The 20,695-nt window shown below is 52.6% G+C and overlaps 5 protein-coding genes across 5 annotated transcripts; 2 read left to right on the forward strand and 3 right to left on the reverse strand.

The window, feature by feature from the left end:
* Positions 1–6,938: 6,938 nt before the first annotated feature.
* Positions 6,939–9,585, reverse strand: CCT5 (T-complex protein 1 subunit epsilon; the record flags this gene model as incomplete). The annotated part of the gene is made up of 8 exons (XM_049371487.1): positions 6,939–6,983; positions 7,338–7,426; positions 7,777–7,957; positions 8,004–9,164; positions 9,218–9,311; positions 9,377–9,425; positions 9,487–9,504; positions 9,582–9,585. The coding sequence occupies 8 exons, from the start codon at positions 9,583–9,585 to the stop codon at positions 6,939–6,941; spliced, it is 1,641 nt and encodes a 546-aa protein (XP_049216780.1).
* Positions 9,586–9,965: 380 nt separating this feature from the next.
* J4E78_010913 (uncharacterized protein) lies at positions 9,966–10,940 on the forward strand (the record flags this gene model as incomplete). The annotated part of the gene is made up of 6 exons (XM_049371488.1): positions 9,966–9,972; positions 10,038–10,176; positions 10,229–10,268; positions 10,319–10,395; positions 10,443–10,791; positions 10,842–10,940. The coding sequence occupies 6 exons, from the start codon at positions 9,966–9,968 to the stop codon at positions 10,938–10,940; spliced, it is 711 nt and encodes a 236-aa protein (XP_049216781.1).
* A 2,706-nt stretch (positions 10,941–13,646) lies between these two features.
* On the forward strand, positions 13,647–14,405 carry J4E78_010914 (uncharacterized protein; the record flags this gene model as incomplete). The annotated part of the gene is made up of 1 exon (XM_049371489.1): positions 13,647–14,405. One exon carries the CDS (start codon positions 13,647–13,649, stop codon positions 14,403–14,405), a length of 759 nt encoding a protein of 252 aa, XP_049216782.1.
* A 113-nt stretch (positions 14,406–14,518) lies between these two features.
* Positions 14,519–16,046, reverse strand: J4E78_010915 (uncharacterized protein; the record flags this gene model as incomplete). Its single annotated transcript, XM_049371490.1, has 5 exons — positions 14,519–14,838; positions 14,895–15,352; positions 15,417–15,540; positions 15,653–15,782; positions 15,879–16,046. The coding sequence occupies 5 exons, from the start codon at positions 16,044–16,046 to the stop codon at positions 14,519–14,521; spliced, it is 1,200 nt and encodes a 399-aa protein (XP_049216783.1).
* Positions 16,047–17,073: 1,027 nt separating this feature from the next.
* On the reverse strand, positions 17,074–19,095 carry J4E78_010916 (uncharacterized protein; the record flags this gene model as incomplete). The annotated part of the gene is made up of 1 exon (XM_049371491.1): positions 17,074–19,095. The coding sequence occupies one exon, from the start codon at positions 19,093–19,095 to the stop codon at positions 17,074–17,076; it is 2,022 nt and encodes a 673-aa protein (XP_049216784.1).
* Between the last annotated feature and the right edge of the window lie 1,600 nt (positions 19,096–20,695).

Raw genomic sequence — 20,695 nt, forward strand, 5'->3', positions numbered from 1 at the left:
CCTTTGTCTCTGCGATTGCGAATTTTACCGCCTACCACCAACGCTGACCTGCCACTGTGAATCGGCAAGCCATTGTTCGCTAGGTTCCTAGATGCGTTGGTTATTCGCAAGGGTGCCAGGCCACGAGGTACAAGCCCGGTGGCCACCTGGTTAAAGTGCTGTCCTCGACGCCTCTGAGACATGCCAGCTACCCCAGATATTCCGCTCCAGACTTTGGGGTAGCGACAGGTACCCTGCCATGGTGCACTGTGCGCCCACTCGTCCTCCAGTAACTTCCAACTTGGCTGTTATGCTACGTCAGTCCAGTACACGGCAATTTCTCGAGGTCATCTGGGGCGCCTGTCGAATCACAAAGCCGCAAAAGCATCAGGTGCGACCGCACATTATCGCTGAATGCGGCGTGATGCTTGTTTCATGAGCTGTACACCGGCAGCTACCTCTACGTGGCACTAGACTGTCGAGTGCCTGTCGCTCTGCTTATCCAACCGGTCGTCGCTCCTGAAGCCACCCGGCTCACGATGCAATCGATCGCACATTATGCACAGCGATTTCTTTGGTACAAAGAACAAACGCCAGCGTGGGGAAAGACGGGGCCATGTTCACCCCAAAGTCTGTCGTTCGCTCGTGACATGACATGGAGCTGAACTTTAGTTCCCCGGACCGTGGCCCCGTCGTGGTTGTCGTATGCTTTTTCTCACGATCATCATACAACCGTCAACTTCCACAAGCTCTCCACCTCTATCGGCTTATCGCGACGGAATGAACCGCCATCAAACCTGGTACGACTGCACGATACGCCAAAGGTGCATTTCATGTTCGCATTAGTCGTAACCACCTTTCATCGTTCCGAGACTGCGTATATGTTGTATCATGACCTAAATCGGGTTGCTTTGATCATCAGCAGGACGATGACTGTACCCCAGATCACGACATAGCAAGCTGTGACGCTTGCCAAGTGATTGTGGTATCGGGTCTGCCGTTGCTTTTCGCTCTACAACGAGCATGCACGGCCATATGGCGACGGTGGCACCTACGTGATCGGTATGCGCACACGTCGTAATACGAACGACATTCTGTCGAGGCAGCGCACTGCCCAACTTCGACGTCTCTACTCACTCACTGCCGTCGCTCTCTCTTCGGGACAAAATCGAAGCGATCGAGTTCGTCAGCGTCCAGCTGAGATGAGAGCTCGTATCTGCGTCGGGAGTAGCCATCAGCCTGTCATCCGTGGTTATGACAAGTGCCGGGGAGTCGATCGCTGTATGATTACTCGTCACATGCTCGACGGCAAACGATCTCGGTACATTTTGTGTTTTCCTTTTACGAACGACTCTTCTGCACTGCGAATATGAGCTGCGCTATCAAGCCGCACACATCGATCTCGCATACAACCCACACTAGCTACAGGATAATACATACTGCACCCACGATGGCGGCTTGACAGTGCCACTCTACCGGACACTGGAGAATGCAAAGAGCCCGACAGCCTGGAAACCATGTTCGAGCTAACCGTATCGGATCCGGGGCGTCCAGCCGCTCCCCGCGGGCGTCGCGTGGCTGCTACCAAGGTGCACCAATTGCCTGGCTTGCAACCACCGGCTGTTACATCGGTTGGTCGTGATAGCATTACACTCACCTCTCCGTGTCACGTTGTGATCATGCTCTGGGTCGCGCAGCTCCTTCTCCTTCTTGGTGCTTTCCCGGCTCGCGCATCGCAGAATCCCTTTCTGTGGCGGCGCCGGCCGTTCTCAGCGCTCACTGTCCAATCATCCGCAACAACGTGCTCACCCTCACATGTGCTGCTTGTCGCGATAGTTAACCGAGGCTTTGATGGTCAGTGCAATGCCGCGCAATGCCACTGAAACATCACCATCGCAGAGCATAGGAAGATTTGCCTTTCCTGTCGCTACAGCGCTTCTATCACATCTCTAGCGTACGGGGGGAACTTGATGCTGGTCTCCGCCGTCTTGCACGAATCGACATGAGGGATTTTGCACGAATCGCAGTAGTCCTGTGCGTTCCCCGGAAGCGGACGTTGCGCCCAACAAATAGCAAGGGAGAAATTATTCCTCATTTCCAGTGAGTCGGGTCTCCATTCTGGCGCGCATTCAGTATCGTCGATTGCCTGAACGAGGTGCTGTGGCTGCCCAAAGCAGCGACACGTTCCCCAGTGCCTGGCGGTGGGGCCCGACGCGCAGGCATCCCACGCGTGCACGCACGAGCTCGTCGCATCGTCCACCTCCGCACTGATAACCAACCAAATGACATCCGGACGTCTCGCCGGTCACCGATGGCAACGCGACATCAAGCGGATCAAGGCGCCGGTCTTTCCGCCGAATGTCACAAGCAAAGTCATTCATCTGTTGGCCTTCGGTGCAATGTCGACCTAGTATCCCGCACTTCGGAGCAAAGGTCCCAAGAGGCCAACTACAGTCTTCCAGGCTCATTACCCCAGCCGGCATCGAGTTCACATGGACACGCCCCCTGCTTGGCGAACGCCGTGTGGTGTATACTGCTCCCACGTGTGCAGCTTATCATCGCTTATCCGAGTACAACGCCCTGCTCCCGCAGGATTCTGCAGCGACAAACGGGCCGGCTCATTGCTCATGAGACCGTACCTGAAACCCAAAGATGGGGGTAAAAGTTTGCAAAAGCAACTGCACGTCTGATATCTTAGCAATATTTTTTGTAACGGGCGAATGGAGAGGGGTGGGTTTGATGATGTTTTCCCGTAGGATTGTGGCAGATTCCTTCGCTAACGGCCATCTTGTTCCACCTTCTGCATTCAGGCTGCGCCTTGCATGGGCCCTCTTTCCGGCACCTACCTTGGTTAGCTTATCGGTCGAGCCGTGAGCAAAGTCTGGAGACCTCGTGGAACTGAAGACGGGTTACAGTTCCATTACTCGGCACCTTGCCATCTCTGGCAACCCTTCCAGACGCCTGTATGACTGGCCTTCTCTTTGAAAGCGGCTTACAAAACGTCTTGAAAGTTTCCAATATAACGCCTCGAACATGGTAGTTACAGGCTGTTGCAGAAAGAGGCGGTTGGCGAGGCTCTTTCACCCGTCCCGGGCTTATGGTTCCTAGTTCCAAGTCTGGTTCGGTAACACTGCGTGCTGACTGTCATCTGCGCGTCTTCATCTATCTCGTCCTACCCGAACGCGCTTACGGTGCCAACTCGAGTGGTGGTCAGCCTGCGCTGATGTACCCGCTCCCATATTGAATTCATTACACTCAGCCAGCGAGAGCGTATTACCGTGCTGTCGGGACCGAGGCGCTGACCCCAGATACCAACCCTGATTCCAAGGTCTCACTCCATGGTCGTACAAGTCTACCTAGGGGTGCTGTAATGCTGTGGCAGGATGCTCGTATACCTCTTCACCGCCAGAAAACGGAGCTGAATTTGGACTCTGATATTCAAGTGCCGCGCATAGCTTACGAAGATCGCAATGCCAGTCCGCACAAGACTATGATTGTGCAACACTCAAAGATATCACTAACGAGCTCAAGACTAATAACACAACTGCCGTATCATCTCAGCAGACCCCACGCGTTACGCCCGACAACTCATCACACAACCACATGTATACCAAGGTACTTTATCACACGGCCCGAGTCTTACCAAGACTTTCGGCAGCCTTACACCTCCATGGTTTACCACGGCCCGAGCGACATGGCTCTTCATCCCGTGGTTGCGGTTCGCATGGTTCATGGATAAAGCACAAATATCCAGCCTATCAAGCCCCCAGCATCCTATGTCATTTCCAGCCACCACCACTCACTCCCAAAGTCGGTAATAGACGCAAGCGAGAAATTCGGCTCCCATCTTTTGCAGGTTCCTCCATAGCCCCATACGTGGCCGGCAGGATGTCGCACCAAAAGCGCGATTTCGATCACGCAGTCTACCTGCTGTAGCACACCAACCTTAATCAAACGCAACGTCTAATTCCACATTCTGGAAGAATAGGCAGAACCTCTCCTCCACTGACAGACAACCGAGGCGTAGTTATACAGGACTCTCGGCATCAGCGAACGCATGCCCGGTCGATACCTTCCGTTTCGGATCTGTTCCGTAGCCTCCGCGTCCGCATGCCTGGCGCAGTTACCCCAGACAGACGTCGTCGCGTGGTTCGGTTCTGCATGCGCTTTCACCGGTGCTTACGCGCTTCCTTCGTATCGGGGTATTATATCTGGCTGTACTTTATGCTATGTTGATCCGCCGTCACATCACATGCGAAGCTATTTCCGCGGTCCCATATCTCGCGACGAGTTTCGGAACACGAACTTCGGGCGGAACATGATGCTGACATCAGACGGCAGACGGCTGTAGAGCCAACGGTGAGGGAGGGAAGGCTCGGGGCGAGAGGGCGATATTACTTGCCCTGCGTTTATCACGCTCGGGGCTCTTGCTTACTGTGACAGATGACTTGACCTCTGCGCTGTACAACACAACTACCCTGATAGCGTCATCAGCGTCCATGTCATGCTTGTCTTGCGAAACTGGTAACTTGGAGACCCCATCTCCACCCCCGCATATCAGCCCCAGATCTGATCTCGCCACAGCCTTAATCCGGGCTGACGCCTCGGGCGCAGTCAAGGAGAATAGTGTCACCTGTCACAACTGAGGCTCCATGCGTCCGAACACGTCTCCAAGACTCTCACATGATCCTCCTCATTGCCGCTCTTGTCCCGTGCCGTCGTCGAGTATTTTCGGCCCTCTGCATGCCACGTTTGTCTCCACATCTACGCGCAGAGTATATCAACATGCCGTTATAATAGCTATCGTTACGTTCATGCACATTTATCAGTTTAGCATGAGATCCCGCCCTGCGCCCAGGATATCTTCGTCACGCGCTTCCGCTTCGCCTCATACTCGATCCTTCGTGTATGGGTATGGGTAAGGCGAATGGCCAAACCATGCTGATAGTAAGATTGGGCGCGTGCCTGAATTCCGCGGCGATCGCTTAGCTGCATTTAGAAAATGCTGCGGTATAGTTACGCGCATGTATAAGTTTTGTTTGATATAGACAAGATACGGATCTCTTTCGATAAGAGGGATCAGAGCGAATGGAGTGCCGACTTCCATATGGTAATTGTTGGAATGGGCGATTCGTTTCGAAGGATTGGTATGGTGATTGCAAGTCTAGATTTGTATGCGAAGGCTGATGCGGATGAGTTTGCCGTTGCCCACGAATTAAACATGCGACTGCAGTACTCACCATAGGATGCGAGTGTTAGTTTCACACAGCGATCGAAACGACAACTCGTCGCAACTACCGTAATAGCACCATCTCCCACCGGCTACCCTCTGCCCGCTACCTTCCATCCCACACTCTCTGCCCGCCTACCACCCGTCCTAACAATACTCGTCACTCCCCTCCACCCGTCAATACATCCCTCCAATACATCCCTCCACCTCCCCAAATCATGTCCACATCCCGACCTCTCACAGCCCACCTCCACCTCAACAACACCAGCACTCAACACCCAGCACTATACGCATAAACGCCCTGCAGCGACATATGCACCGAACCGGCTAGCGTATTCCTTTCCCTTGTTCCTTTCCCTCGTGTTGTTGTATGCAGGACGGACATATCCGCAAGGAACGGATTCCTTCATCTAAGTGTGTTCTAAGCGTGTTTGCGCTACTGACGTGCAGCGCTTCTGCGAGACGAGGTGTATGGACGGGGATGCGGACGTAGGAATCCTGCAGCGAAGGAGCGTGTGTAACGTGGGAGAGGAGGGTTTACCCGGTCGCTAGATTTCGAAGCGAGAGTCGATGGTGGCAAAGTACAACATGTATGATTCAGATGGTTTGGTACTGGCATTAGTGTAAGCGAGGTATGTGTGATGGGAGGTGTGGATATAGGAAGTGACTTGTTGTGGAGTTGGCGGTTGTCTAGAAATGTAGCATGTGTTCTCGGCGACATCTTCCTGGTCTAGTCACGAGTGTTCTTACCATAGTTCTATCAGTCAAGTGAGCGAGGAGAGTTTTCTGAAGTCCGATATAAGGAGCAGTACCATTTAAATCTGTTTTAATGCCATTGCAACGTGTATGTGGCAAGATATTTCCTGACGGAAGTAAACATAACAAAACGCATTTGTAACAGTCCAGTTGGTTTTCACAAAGCTCGTATGTATACCTTAATTGTCTACCAAAAGCTAGCGGTAGCGTTGCCATACATCTGATATTATCTCTTTCCTATCCCTACGTCCATTACCTGTTAAAGAAACAACGATAATACGCGCCGATGCGAAGAAGAATAGTGCACCATTCAATTAATTATCCAGTGAACGACTCATCTCGCATACCAAACGATTCTCGCGTCAAGACTACACAAACCCCCTGCGTTTTGGATACCAGATGTCTCGTAATGAGAAATGTCCATGCGACAGCATCTGGGAATGAGGATAGAAGTCAGGAATCGAGTTTCCCGATCTGATCAACACGCGATCGAGTATGCTATGCTATGCACATAAGCGGCATGCGTTCGCATCATGTAAAAAAGGATTCGATTCGCTTACGGGGAACCCGGACTCGAGTGTCAAGAACGACGATCGCAGGATCAAAGGATTGGGCCTCATGCCGCGGAGTGACACCGTGATGCAACCATGATACGCAAGCCTAGGCGACTCGAAACCCCAGATACGTAAAGACAACAGTATCAGAGTGCGGCGTCCACACCAAACATAGTACGGTTCACCACTCTGAATGCCATGTAAGAGCCCGCTCGATAGCACCAAGATGCTTGTATTGATTTTACTTTGAATAGTCTATGGGTATTAACGCCTTAGACATGGCTTCTAGATGTTGCCCATCCAACATGCCCTTGCGCCTCGCTCTCGACGCGCCCACGACCAGGCACAGGCACAGTCACAAACACAAGTGCACAGATCAATCGGTGTGATAGGTACGGCGTGGGTGACATGATCAGCGTCTAGAAGTCCTGGTCGTCGTTTCCAGCAATGATGACGTTGTTGACCTGTGCGTTGGTGTCAGTAGTTGTTTGGCAACAAGGCAGTGATCCAGCGGTGAGGATAAACGGTAACACAAAGCGAAAAAAAGGGAAGGGTAGTGTTTGTTCGCGTGTAACGAGAACAATGCAACCTGCATAAAGCGCACCACCCGTGCGATGCTTTATCTTCGGCTTCCCCGCTTCCCCGGCCTTGCAATCGATCCAGAAGACGGACGCAAGGGAGGGAAAGTGAGCAAAGCGAGGTTGCACAGACGGGAGGGAAGCGGAAGGGATAGCGGGAAAGGGAGTCACACCAAGGGTGTGCGGTGCGACAAACGACAATTCGTTACGGAACAAGGGCGGGAAAGTTACGATACGTACCTTGAGTACCATACGGCACAGCTGTGTAGCGAGCAACAGTTGTTGCCGCTTCGAGATCAAGGGATCGATCACGAAGTGCTCCTTCATATCTGTGATAACGCCACGTTAGCACAATCTTCGGTAATTCAGCCACCAATGAGGCCCATGACGTTGTGCATAACAATGACAGCAAAGCAAAGGTCTCAGATGACTCCTGCTCATCTCCACTTGTAGTTGCGTTCATGCCAGCGCAGCAAGTGGCGTGGCGTGGGGTAATGCACCGTACCCCACGGGGGCGTTGGATGCGGGAACTGAATGCGGGAACTTGAATGCATCACGGGTCTCGGGTCTCCCGGAGATAGTCCGTACTGCAGCTATGCTTGATAGCGGTGAGGCAGCCGGTAATCATAGAGACAGCCGTGGGGAGATGGTTGGATAACGAAGAGCGATGTGCACTTACCGTTGCTTCCCGTCTGCATGCAGTCAACACCTAACCTGGTGTTTCCCTCCTTGGCTTGTCGGGACTTGATGTTGGCGAGGGTTTCGATGGGGCTAAGACCGGAGTTCTCAGCCAGCGCCATGGGGACGGCGTCAAGGGCATCGGCGAAGGCGCGCATCGCGTATTGCTCAAGGCCAGGGCTCTGCGAAGTGTTAGTTGTTGTCATTGGGGAGCTCCGTAACGCTTACCTTGACCGCGGCATCCTCAACTGCGAGCGAGCATGCTATTTCTGCAGCTCCTCCACCGTATACAATACGGTTGTCGCGCACCAAGTTTCGGACGACACAGAGGGCATCGTGTAGTGACCGCTTGGCCTCGTCGATGATCATCTTGTTGCTACCGCGAATGAAGGCAGTGACAGCCCTTGTGTTCGCACACTCCTCAATGACCAGCATCTTGTCGCGAGTGGTTCCGAAGGTCAGTTCCCGGACGATGCCAGCCTTTCCGAGCTTCTCTGCGCTGAGGTCCTCGAAACGGGGAACGATGCGTCCGTTGGTTGCGATGGCGATCAGCTCGATTTCTGGGCCTCCTACCCACCGTACAGCGGGGAGCTTGTTTGTGAGGAGAAGATGGTTGGCCTCGTCGTCGAAACCCCACTGACATATTACTACGTTGGCGCCGGTGTTCTTGATCTGCTCAATCATCTCGGTGAACTTGTTTGACTCGTAGTTTTGTAGCTTCTTGAACTCCTCTACGGTGGTAATGTCCAACTTGTGCTTGGTCTTGGGCTTCGGTGGCTCGAACGCGCATGTGAGGATGGCGAGTTTGGCGTCCTTGACCTCCGACGGCATCTGGGGATGCGAAAAGTCCTTGTCTATTATGACACCCTTGACAAGTAATGTGTCTTCGAGCGATCCACCGACCTTGCCGTCAACCTTGATGAGCTCGAAATCGACGTCTTTCCGCTCGAGATCTGCGACCGAAAGCACAGCATCTACGGCGATTTTGGCGAACTGGTCGTGCGCCTTGGAAACGATCTTGCTGCCCAAACTTGTCTTTGCGACCTTGAACAGCTCTTCGGTGTTTTCCTTGGAGAAGTTGATCTCGTCGCTGACCTCGTCGAGCTTGGCCACGGCAACCTCGCAAGCCTGGTCGTACCCGTCTGCTATCCTGATGGGGTGGATGCCCTTGTCGATAAGGTCTGCTGCCTGCTCGAGAAGCGCGCCCGCCAAGACTACGACACCAGTTGTTCCGTCACCGATCTCGTCGTCTTGTGATTTGGATAGTTCGACTAGTAGCTTCGCGACGTGGTTGGAGATTTCCATCTGGGAGAGAATGGTGGCGCCGTCGTTTGTGACTGTGATGTCTCCGTCGGGTGAAATCAGGATCTTGTCCAGTCCTCGGGGTCCCTAGTTTCATAAGTTCATGTCCTACTTCCTTCCACTAGAGCGGTGCTGCGTACCAGAGAGCTCTTGACGATGTTCGCGACCGTCTTGGCCGCGAGGATGTGGGACTTGACCGCATCGTTGCCGTGTTGCCTCTGCTTCTTGCCTTGACTGCCCCAGACATTAGCTGCTGCCTCTTACTGAGCCTTGAGCCCTTTCCATATCATTCCACGTACTCTCTGACAATGATGAATGGCCTGCCCGATTCATCCTTCATCACCTGCGCTATACCCCACCTTGTCAGTCGTTGATTCGCGGGCGATTCGTAGCACATTCGGACGCATACCGTTGGAAAGGTCGACCTCTGTAATTATATAATGTTAGCATATGTATCTCACTACTCAGGGTATGGAGTTCGGAGCTGTTGCTGCCCGCACTTACGCATCTTTGCGGTGTGAAAATGACCGCCGAAGTAACAAATGCACGACTCCGAAGAAGTATCAGACTACAGACACACACTAGGAGGGAATCCCGGGTATGTTTGGTAGTGAGGGGTGGTGGGGTATAGCCAAACAGCTGCCATGTCGGTCTTGAAATTTCCCCAGAAGGGCTTGGCATCAGGGCGCACGGCCGCGAGTCGCGAACGCGCCTTCCGCCAGCTCCAACTCTCCGAACTGCCCTGACGCTTGCTGCCCCGAGCTGCCACCACACCCATCCCCAGCGCATCGCGGCCTTCCAATCGCGCTTATCCGAATCGCCTCAAGCTCCACGAAGATTGACGTCTCCGTCATATCCATTCTCCATTTCTAGCGACCGCGTTTCGACATGCCTCGTGAGTCGCGCCCGCCCACCCAAACAATCACCATACGCGTAATATCCAGCTGCTAACTCGCGCAGCCGCTCTTAGCGATCACGGGTCCTCGGACGCCGAAGACGTCCCCGCGCAGCCAAGAAAGGGAAAGGGAAAGCAGCCGGTGCAGGAGGATCCCATAGACGACGAAGAGGACGAGGATGACAGTGAGGTGGGAGAGGACGAGTACGCGCAAATCCATATGTACATGGATCGCATCGTGCTGACAATGCGACAGATACGTCGTTGAGGCGATTCACGGTCACAGATTCACAAAGGTGCGCGCAAACACCACCTCTTTCCCACGCGCAAACACTGACAACACCAGGGCGTCCTCCAATTCGACGTGAAATGGGAAGGCTACGACGACCCCAAGGACCGGACATGGGAGGCAGAGGAGAACATGTTCGTTGCGGCATTGCTCTGTACTAGGTTGAGACTGACAGTCGCAGGGAGGGAGCCATTGATGTGCTGAACGAGTACTTTAAGAAGATCGGAGGCCGACCAGAACCCAAGGGCCAGAAGCGGAAGGGACGACCATCGACCGCCGGCATCAAATCCGAGTCTGGCACCCCGTCATCCTCCACGAAGCGCGCCAAGGCAGACAAGCCAGAGAAGAAAGTGGTAGAATGGAGCCCACCACCAGGCTCATGGGAACACGACGTCGACCACATCGACACGGTGGAGCAAACGAAGGACCCCAAGACGGGCCAACTGGAGAAGTTTGCATACTTGGTGTGGACGAATAAGCAAAAGACACAGCACCCTCTCAAGCACGTCTACCAAAAGTGTCCACAAAAGGTGCGTTCAAATGTTCTCTTGAAATCCTAGATAGTGTTAACATAGCGCAGATGCTCGAATACTACGAAAGCCACCTAGTCTTCACCGAGAACGTGGACGAGCCTCTAAACGGTGACGACACCAACGACACAGTGATGAACGACGACTAATCCGCTTAAGTCGAGTAGTACCCGAAACCGAAATTGCCGATCAAGATATTCCCTTCCGGTGAAGTTCGATTCGACTTCGCCCCCGCGATGCCATACGCGAAGATGCTACCCAAAAACTTCGGTTCCCCGACATGGTCACCCATCACACCTCTTCTATCGTTCCTCCAGTCGCCGACCGTATCTCCCATCACACCTCCTCCACCTTTGCGCAAACCACCAACCGTGTCCCGGTTGATACCCACGGAGCAGTTTTCATCTTCCAATCCTCTGATGCGCTTGGGGGCTGGGGAGGACCCTGATCAGCTGCACAAGGGTACACATGTGTCTGCTGGGTATGGCGTATAGGCACCGAATGTATTATAAGAACTTCTTTGGATAGGTACGGAAAGGGAATACTGGAGTATCAAGGCTTCGTTCAAGCGGTTCCAGTTTCGCATTGTGTATCTGGCATCGTTCAAAATTTACAACGTTTATACATACGCCTAGAATATGACCTACAACGCCCAGTGAACATGATCGCGTGCCTTGCAAGTCCATGTCCACGCACCATTGTGGTTGGCATGCGCTTTTCCTGTACTAAATTCTCTCTCCCAAGTTGTGACCAGAGGCTCAAGTCAAATCAAGTCGACATAGTTCACAGACGAGACAATCAAGAGACATAGTTGAAAGTAACTTTGAGTATGTGATTCATTCCATTCCATCCCTCTCCATGCGCAATTGTATATACAAACATAACAATAAGCTCCGTAATAACGTTGCGGGTATCCCAATTCGGCCCATGCCATTCTAATATGGCTTCTTCAATCGCATTATCTTCGTTCTCGCATACAATAAACTCCAAGGCGCAAGTCGCATAGCCATGCAACTGCCTATAACGCCGGTGTAAATGCGAACCACATCGTCCTTATCTTCGGTGATATGTTGTCTTGTGTTGTAATGTAATCATGTCGTCGTAAAATGTCGGTCTCTTCCTTCCGAACTGTTTTTGTTGTATAATCATTGCGTTGCGTTGCGTTGCGTTTGTGTAGTGCGTGGTCGTTTACACATTCTCAGTCATATCCGAAACAGACGACGCGGTGCCGCCGACAGCCATGCGCGTCTGCAGGTAGTAGATGAGGTATGCGATGGCGGCAATCAGGATGAAGAGGATGAGGATGATGAGGAAGATGACGATGTTGCGCTGCATGGTTGCGGTTGTGGGTGGGGGGAACGAGGGGGTCTCGTTGGTCGGAGTGGTTGAGGTGGAGGTGGTGGTGGTGGTAGTTGGTGTTGTGTAGTAATGCGATGCGATAAGTTCTGTAGTAAAGTCAGTAAATCGTCCTTCGCAGAATGAGTAATAATTGTATGCGCACTGTAATCTCAGCGCAAACAATCAATGGTTTTGTATAACGCGGTCGTGGTGGTGTCCAAGCTCGCTATCGTCCAAGCAACACTCAGTAGTCAAGTGATGGTATCCCGGAAGCAATCGAATGACCAAGGATAGCGATAGGTAAAATGGTAGTACGAAGGAACTCGAAAAGTGAGATAGTGTGTGAGAGGGGAATTGAGTTAATAATATCAGCGAGGAAATCTGCAAGCCAAGTCGTAGTCCATTCTGCAGGTGGCATGCAGGCACTTTTGTACAGACGTGGCGGGGTGCGTGCGCCGCGTGGGTGGTTGGGTCGCGTCCATGGCCGGAGGGGCTGGCGTGGCTGGGATGCCGGCGTTACTGGCGGTGAGGCTGGTCTCGAAACAATGGTTGACGGAGTTGATTTAATGGAGTACGTGGTGATGCGTTTGTTGAGGGAAGCTTGTTTTTTGGATTCGATTCAGGGTATAGAGATTGAGGGATGTGTTGGTGATGGGGTGATGGATGGGAAGGCGCGCGGTCAGGTGTTCTGGGTCTTGGCGCGTTCGAGGCGGGAGAGCGATCTGACGGTCAGGCCTTGCGACTACATCACCATCCTCATGGCTCATGGTTCTGGTTCATGCTGAACTGTACCATGACCGCGGCCAGAAATGCGCACACCACAACGTACTACCGGTTCAATCTGAAGTTCGCGCAACGGTTGCAGACCCGGCGCTTGGGCGGTCGTTCGTGAATCCGACAATGCGCTTTCCGCATGATGACCATCAACTCTCGCTGCTGTCAGCGTAGATTCCTTTCGCTCCTTCGCAATCGATTTCTCCGGTCAAGTTCATACCTGAAGCTCAAGTCAGTCGGTGTCGCATTTAGAGAACGTGGCCATCAACGGAACCGGGCATTGCCTGAGTACCGAAGACGCAATGAAATGATCTCTGTGGTGAGGTTACCCCATCTGCGAGGTGAGTGCCATCAATCATGGTACGCATGGTGATATTCCCGTGGCAAGGTAAGATTGAGCTATCTCACTGTCCAGGAAGCCACCGCTCGACAGGCAGGTGAGAGACAGAAGCCTGTGGGTGCCTATATACTTAAAGGACCTCATTCTTATCCCACTTCTTACACACCACCTTACCTTACCTCTACGATCGAATCAACATCAGAGTCAGACAACAGCATGCCACCCAAGAGAACCCATGCCGAGATGTCGGCTACAGGAACTGAACCGCCTTCGCTTGATACTTGTTCGCAAGGAAAGCAATTGGTCGCTTCGTGAGTGACATCGTTCTTCCCCAAAGACCACACCACTGACCGTTTTTGACAGCGCACAACAAGATAATGGATCTATCAAGATATGCCTAAGAATGAATCACGCCAGCCTCGGTTCCATCTACGTGCCCTTTGATCTGCTGAACTCTGTCTACGGTAACCACCACACCGCCTGTTACCGCCCGCCCAAATCTGGAACCGCACTAGAACTAGTAATTTCCGGAATCAACTGTCCCGAGGTGCTTGGTTTGTTCGTACAATGGCTTTACACTGGAAAATACACCGAGTTGAATGGTCCAGTCAAGAACCTTGACCGTTCCACCACGATTCCGTTCTTGGACATGTGCGAGTCTCACGGAAAAGACACCATGGAGTGGACAGTCAAGGCCGCGATGCTGGCTTGGTCCTTAGGTCAACAGCTGAATGTACCCGCGTTCCAAAACTACGCTATGAAACGCCTCTTCGCCGCTTTCTCACGCCCGTCCGAAAGACCAATACTCACACCAGCCTTGTATGAATGCGTCAGTAAATTGGACCGCAGCAACCCCATCCAGCGTCTCCTCATGAGAGTTCAGGACTCAAAAAGGAGATGGGGGTGCAAGGGACATCTGGAGCGCGCGATAGACGTTACTATCATTCGTAATTGGGGTGACGCGGCTGTTGTTGATCAGGAGGATTTGGAATCATGGGCCTCAGTACTCGGATCATGCGACGGATTCCGGACAAAGTTCCTTGAAGGCTCATTACTGTCGCTCGAACAGCGTCGTGAAAAGGTCTTGGTGGCGAAAGACTATTTCGTACCTGTGCGCAAGGGCCCGCGGGAGTCAACCCTGAAAGTAGTGCGAAAAGAGTAACAACATGGTTCGTGTCTGGGATGAAGATGACAGCAAAAGCGATTGATATTCTCGCGAGCATTTGGGGTATATGAACTTTTCAGCGGTTTCGAGGAATGGTCTTTTTTTTCGGTTTAGTTGGGCAGAGAGGCTTCAATAACCACATCCAACGCGTTCTCATGACCCCAAATACCCTCGATCTTCAGTCCCACCGACTCCAGAAGTTCGCGAAACTGCGACTCTGTTCGCTCTTGACCAGAAAGCGATTGCATGACGTTGACGTCCATGGCCGTAAACGCCCATGGTGCGTTTCGATCGGGTATGACTAGCTCTTTGATGAGAAGCTTGGAGTACCCGGGCTTCATAGCGAGGACGATGTTGCTCAGGATACGGCGACATGCGTCCTCGCTACTGAAGTCATGGAGAACATGTTGAAGCATATATGCTCTTGCACCTATTCAGAACTGTTAGTGGCGTATACTCAGGATTGTGATACGACGAAAATCGTACCTTTGATCGGCTGAACCTCATTCCAACCCCCCACATGCGCTTCAAACCCATCTTGCTCGCTCCTATCAACAATATGCTTCAACTCTTGCAGCACAAGTCGACCTTTGACATCATCTCCAAGCGCTTTCCTCAACAGACCCAGATCGCCCGCATCACCGCCTCCGATGTCAACAAGTAGCACCTCCTCGTCAGACACAGGTCCACCTTCCACTAACCGCTCTCTGAACGGGTAGTACCCATCCTCCCAAAAGAAAGGTTTGCCAGCGTTGTACATTTGAATCATGCCGCCGAAGCGCTCTCCCATAGCTGCGTCTTCGTCGAAATACGTGTACAGCGACTTGTTAGAGAAGCCATGGGCGTGCTGGAATGGGCCGTTGTTGATATCTGATGGGTTGCGGTGGGAGATTGAGTCGAGAAACGAGGGGACGCGCCAGCCTACGTTGTAGAAGTCGTCGAACCTGTTGCGAACGTGGTATGAACAGAGGGTCTTGTATACATGGTTGGGTAGGACCTGAGGCTTACATGAAGTGTATAGCATCTTTGAAAGACTTCTGCCTCAAAGAAGCTGAGAGCCGAGCGCTTGCGTAGGTATCGACATCGACTTCACGGATTGTCCCGTTTGCTGCTAGATGGCATAGGAAGCGCGCTGTACGTTCTCGGTTAGTGCCACCTTATCGGACAGATATATCCACAGCTTTCGAATAGCCCTAAGTGCCGAATTTGAGGACCTTCGAAAGTTCGCGATGAAGTATACATACCAACCAATCTTGCATCCGCCCCCGCGCCCTCAGCAATCTGCTCACACGACACCCCCTTCTCTCCAACATCACCCAGCGCCTCGAAAACTTCCCATTGCAAAGCGAGTCGAATAGCGAGATAATGTCCAGGCTGAATGCATTCCGTCCGTGGTTAGCGCTAATCGACCAGATGCAGTAGCCACAACCCCGCAAACCCGGAAAGACCACCACAACCCAGGAGACGCACCTCATTAAACGTCACCCGGAAGACAGCTTCATCTGGTCTTTCCAGCTCATTCCGAAGTGCTTCGGCTAAGCCGCTGAGTTGGAGGCGCTCGGTGTTGCTGAGTTGAGCGCGGAGGGTTGGGGCGGCGGATAGCAGGGTTTTGAGTTGAGAGAGGGCGTTGGACTCCATGGTATGCGGAGGTGAGTGCACGAGATACAATCCGTGAGTAGTGTTGATTGTAACTATTGAGGCGACGACATCAAGATAACCGGGGTAATGACAGTAGCCAAGAAGGCGTATCGCGCCTGCCATTCCAGGTCAAGCGCGGGAAGGCAGGAACGGTGGGGTGCATGATTTTGCTCATATGCGCCAGGGGTATACTTGGGAGGCTGATGACGTTTGTATGGTGATCTTGATGACTTGAAGAGGATTTGATGGTGGGCTCGCTGATCTGGATTGACAATTCCACGTGTGCATCGTCTACACCCCGCCCACTAGGCTCGTGGTCTTTCCTTTCCTTCTCTCCAACCGTGCCCTGTCCATCTTCCATTGCCCCCAGCAACATGCCAATCCAAAGATTATTGAGCCTCTGGGAGGCGGAAACCGTCCGTAGGGGGCTCGCATCTGGGAATGACCGAAGAGTCGAGCTAGTAGCATTGTTGATTACTTCTAGAAGAAACAAGTTGTCAGTAGAACTTTCCGTATCTTTAGAAACTATTTGTACCTTTTTTTGGGGAGGACGTCGGACTGTGGACAGGAATGAGAAGCAGTCATGCAACGTGGGTTGATAAACAGATAAGTCGTAGTTGTTGAAGAGTGAAAGTAACGCTGTTTGACGTCGTTCGTGATAGAGAAAAGCGAAAAGTGAATATCATACGCGGCGACATATATATGGCGAACGAAATGTTTGGCAGCTACCCATGGGTGACGTGGTAGCGACAGAACACAGCCGTGGTTGTGAAAAGTTAGACCCACCTTATGTGTGCGGTACCACCTTCACTCAACTCCTCGAGCTCAAAGACATCATGCCATAACCATATACATTAACAAAAAAGGGTATATACAACCACTTCGCGTCCTCCAAAGCTTCGGAGCTTTCAACAGAGAGTAGCTCAAAACTATACAAAAGCTCTCATCTCAATCCCACTTCCCAGAAACAAACCCCAAAAACGCCATTCTTTTCCTGAATCAACCCATCCAACCCATCTCATCCCCCTCACTGATAAAACCTCCACTTAACCTCTTTACACGCCCACTCCTTCTTAATACCATTAATCCTCTCAACCTCCCACCCACTCGTCCACTCCTCATCCCCCACCTTCCCACCCAAGCGAATCACCTTGCTGAGATGGCACTCCCCCTCCCCCTTGGCCGTATACCGCCATTGCAGACAGTCTTCTACTTCTGAGCAAACGGCCTGGCAGCGCTCGGAGCTGTCCGCTGCATCAGGGTGTTTCTCTGCGAGCTTATCCCAGTTTGGCGGTTCTTTCTTGTCTTCTTTCATGTCCTTGCCTTTCTTGTCGTCTTTCTTGGGGTCTTTCTTGTCTTCGCGTTTGGAGATGCTGTTTGAGGTGGGGAGGGCGCCGGCTTCTTGGAAGACGCGGTTGTCGGGGGGTGGGGCGGTGTCGAGTTTGAGTTTTGCGGGCTCTTTCTTGTCGTCTTGCTGGGTCTTGTCTTCTTCCTTCGGGGTTTCCTCTTTCTGGGCGGTGTCTTGCTCCTCCTTCTCCTTCTCTTTCTTCTCGGCGTCTTGCTCCTCCTTCTCCTCCTCTTTCTTCGCAGCGTCGTCTTTGAGCTTTTGCCGACGTCCTTCTGGTGCAACAATTTTGGTATCCTGGCTGAGATTGTCCCAGCCCACCTTTTGCGTTTCGATGTGCGGTTCCACTGAATCATGATAGGCGTCGCGGTACAAATATGGCTTCTTCCAGCCATTAGCGGTGGTCCACTTCTTCTCAATATCCCACTGCCTCGTGAGTTGGTCGCCGCCAAGGTGATTCCAGGACACGGCAGGAGCACACCAATGCTTCCTAGTATAATCAAGTGTACTTGGCTGCTCACTCTGGAGAAGTGGCCACGAAGCGTAGAATTCCACATGTGCGTCGCCAAGCGCCTTCGCTAGCATCAAGTCGCCGCAGCATTGCTCGCCGTTGTCCGGTTCCCACTTGGTTGTGTAGAGCTCATCGTAAGATTTGGAGTACCGTCGTAGTGCGCCCTGAGACATCATGATGCCTGCTCCGCGTTGCGCGACCTGTGTGCCCGCAATGTAGTAAGGAGCTCCGCTGTAGTACGGTATCCGGTAGTCCAGCCTGTTCAGCCATTGTAACAGGTTCGTCCAGCTCAGACTCGTGTCGGCTTCGATGAAGACAAAGAACTTGGCACTGGGGTTCATGTGGTACGCCTTGTACACCATGGGCAAGAACTTCCACTTTTCCAGCTCCTCCAGCTTCTTCATGTCTGGCTTGTGCTCTGCATCAGCATGCATGAGCTGGTATTCCTGAAATTCTTTGTGTTTGAACTTGGTCTCGCCGCTTATCGAATCGAGCGCATCGTGTACTTTGTGCCCTTGGAACTCGCCGGCATGGTCGCTGAAGATGGCAAAGGTGGGAACGCAGGCTAGCAGATTGCTGAGGTGGCTGTTGAGCTTTTCGATCTCGGCTTTCGATGTCTTGAGGACGACCATGACGTCTTTCGCTCCATCGGCGTCGCTGCAGAACTTCTCGACTGCGTGTGTAGAGACGGCGGCTTCGGCGGGCTTCGTAGGCGCAACGTCTGGCTTGGCCGCAATCGGAGTCTTCGATGCAGGTATCGCCTCGGTGGCTAGTGTTGTAGGCGCCGCCATTGCGCTTGAGCCCAACACGCTCTTCGGCTTATCACCACCCTTCAACTTTTCTTTATCCTCCCATCTTCCGCCATCTTCCTCATACTCCGCGACGCCTGTCTTAGTAGGCGCGGACGGTGTTGTCTTTCCCTTTCCACCTTGCGCTCCCTTATCGTCCCATCTGTGATCATCTGTCTCCTTCGGATGATCTCCGTGTGCTATCGGCGTGGATGTCGCGTGCGGAGTCTCGATGACGGGCGGCGGTATTATCGGCTCGGTATGCACATTCTTGTGGTCGTAGTGGTCGATAACGGGTATCGTCGGCTGGGGCGTTTGTTGCGGCAGGCCGAAAGTCCAGAAGAAAGTCAAGAGCGAAAAGGAGACGATGATGATGGCGAGCCGTGAGGGGGTGATGAGCGGCATCGCGGCGATAGGGCTTCGACCGCCAAACTTGGAAGTTGAGGTTTAATTGAGGGTATTTTAGGGCATTGAATTAGACAAAGTCTTTGAGTGAAAATAATCAAGTCATTGTGGTTGCAATCGCCAAAGTCGCGAATGCCCCTCTGAGCGATGATCCCGGGAATGATGGATGGATGAGGCGGTGGCTCTCACCCCTTGGCTGTGGCGCTCGGTCTAGCAGGCGCGCCGGAAGACGCGCTATCACGACGCTTGACCTGCCCAACTCCATTTTTCGGTCTTCGATGCTGACGCAGATGCTTGCTTTTGGAAGAACAACTAGAGACTTCAATCGTATCTACTACACTACTGCATTATGCAGGGGCTTCTGACAGCTGTCAACACGTGGTGCGGGCGCGCGTAGCTCACAATACCTACTCACGTGACACATTTTGATTTCTTCCCATCAAGATTACTGCAAGCATGCGAGGCGATCGCAATGTTTCACCGAGCAGGCAAGGTAACTCCTAAAGATCTGCAATCATTCTTCGGCCTGAAACTGGACGCCTCGTATTCTCTTCGGCGTCTCTCTCCCGCGTTCAATTTCCCTCCCACCGGAGTTCCTCCGCCATCCACAACTTCATCACCCAGCACGCCACCACCAAGTCGCGTTTCTTCCCGTCCTTCTCAATTTCATCCGTCATCTCCAACAAATGGTCCTTCCCATTCACTTCGACTTTCGTTTTCATACCCGAAAGACATGTATCCGCGGCATCATTCCCAATCTCTTCCCTCGCAACAGCCACCCCCTCAGCATCCTCCCACACACCCTTCTTGACGCAATACAAAAGATGTTTCTCAGGCTCACATACACCTCTGTAATCGCACACATGATGTTGAGCTTTACATTTAGTAACATGCCAGATACGCGTCCACTGGCCGCCCCAAAGTGACTCCCCAGAGGTCATCTGGATGCTTCCGGGAAGTGTCCCAGCTTTCTTGCCGCGCATCTCGAATTCATCTATGCTATATAGCGTTTCCTTGTTACTGTAGGGGATCGCTTGGTCGCGTGCCGTATGTGTGGTTGGTACTGAACATGACCGCGTCTCGTGTGGAAGGACCGCGCGGATACGCAACTTTGATACCAATCCGTCGCGGTCGAAGTCTCGTTGCAATTGGTATCGCGGGATGTTTCGCGTCTTTGTGGCGTATATGAAAGAGCCCTCTAGTCTGAAGGTCTGCGCTTCTCCGATGGGCACAAGGTCAAGTATTGTCTGTTTCGCTTCTACTTGGCCCTGGACTTTCGATCGCGATTCCCCCTTGTATTTGGGGAACGTATGTGCCTTGGCGAGCGGACGACGAGCTGATCTGTTTGCATTTAACTGCGTCGTCTCTGATGCCGCGGACGGGCTGCTGCTTGGGCGACTTGATGCCGACCACATGCTAGATGGAGAAATGGCTTCGTCGAAGAGCGCCTCTCCACCATTGGCAACCGCTCCTGTTAAAACGTCGAATGGGTTGATCTCTTTCGCGTACGTCTTGAATGTGAAAAAAGGGTCAACGAGTGGGACCAGGTCGTCTTCAGCATATGAGGTAAACTCGAACGGGCGGCTGAACATCGTCACGG

The sequence above is a fragment of the Alternaria triticimaculans genome (genome assembly GCF_023758025.1).
Source record: "Alternaria triticimaculans strain BMP 0046 chromosome Unknown scaffold_42, whole genome shotgun sequence".
Taxonomy (NCBI): domain Eukaryota; kingdom Fungi; phylum Ascomycota; class Dothideomycetes; order Pleosporales; family Pleosporaceae; genus Alternaria; species Alternaria triticimaculans.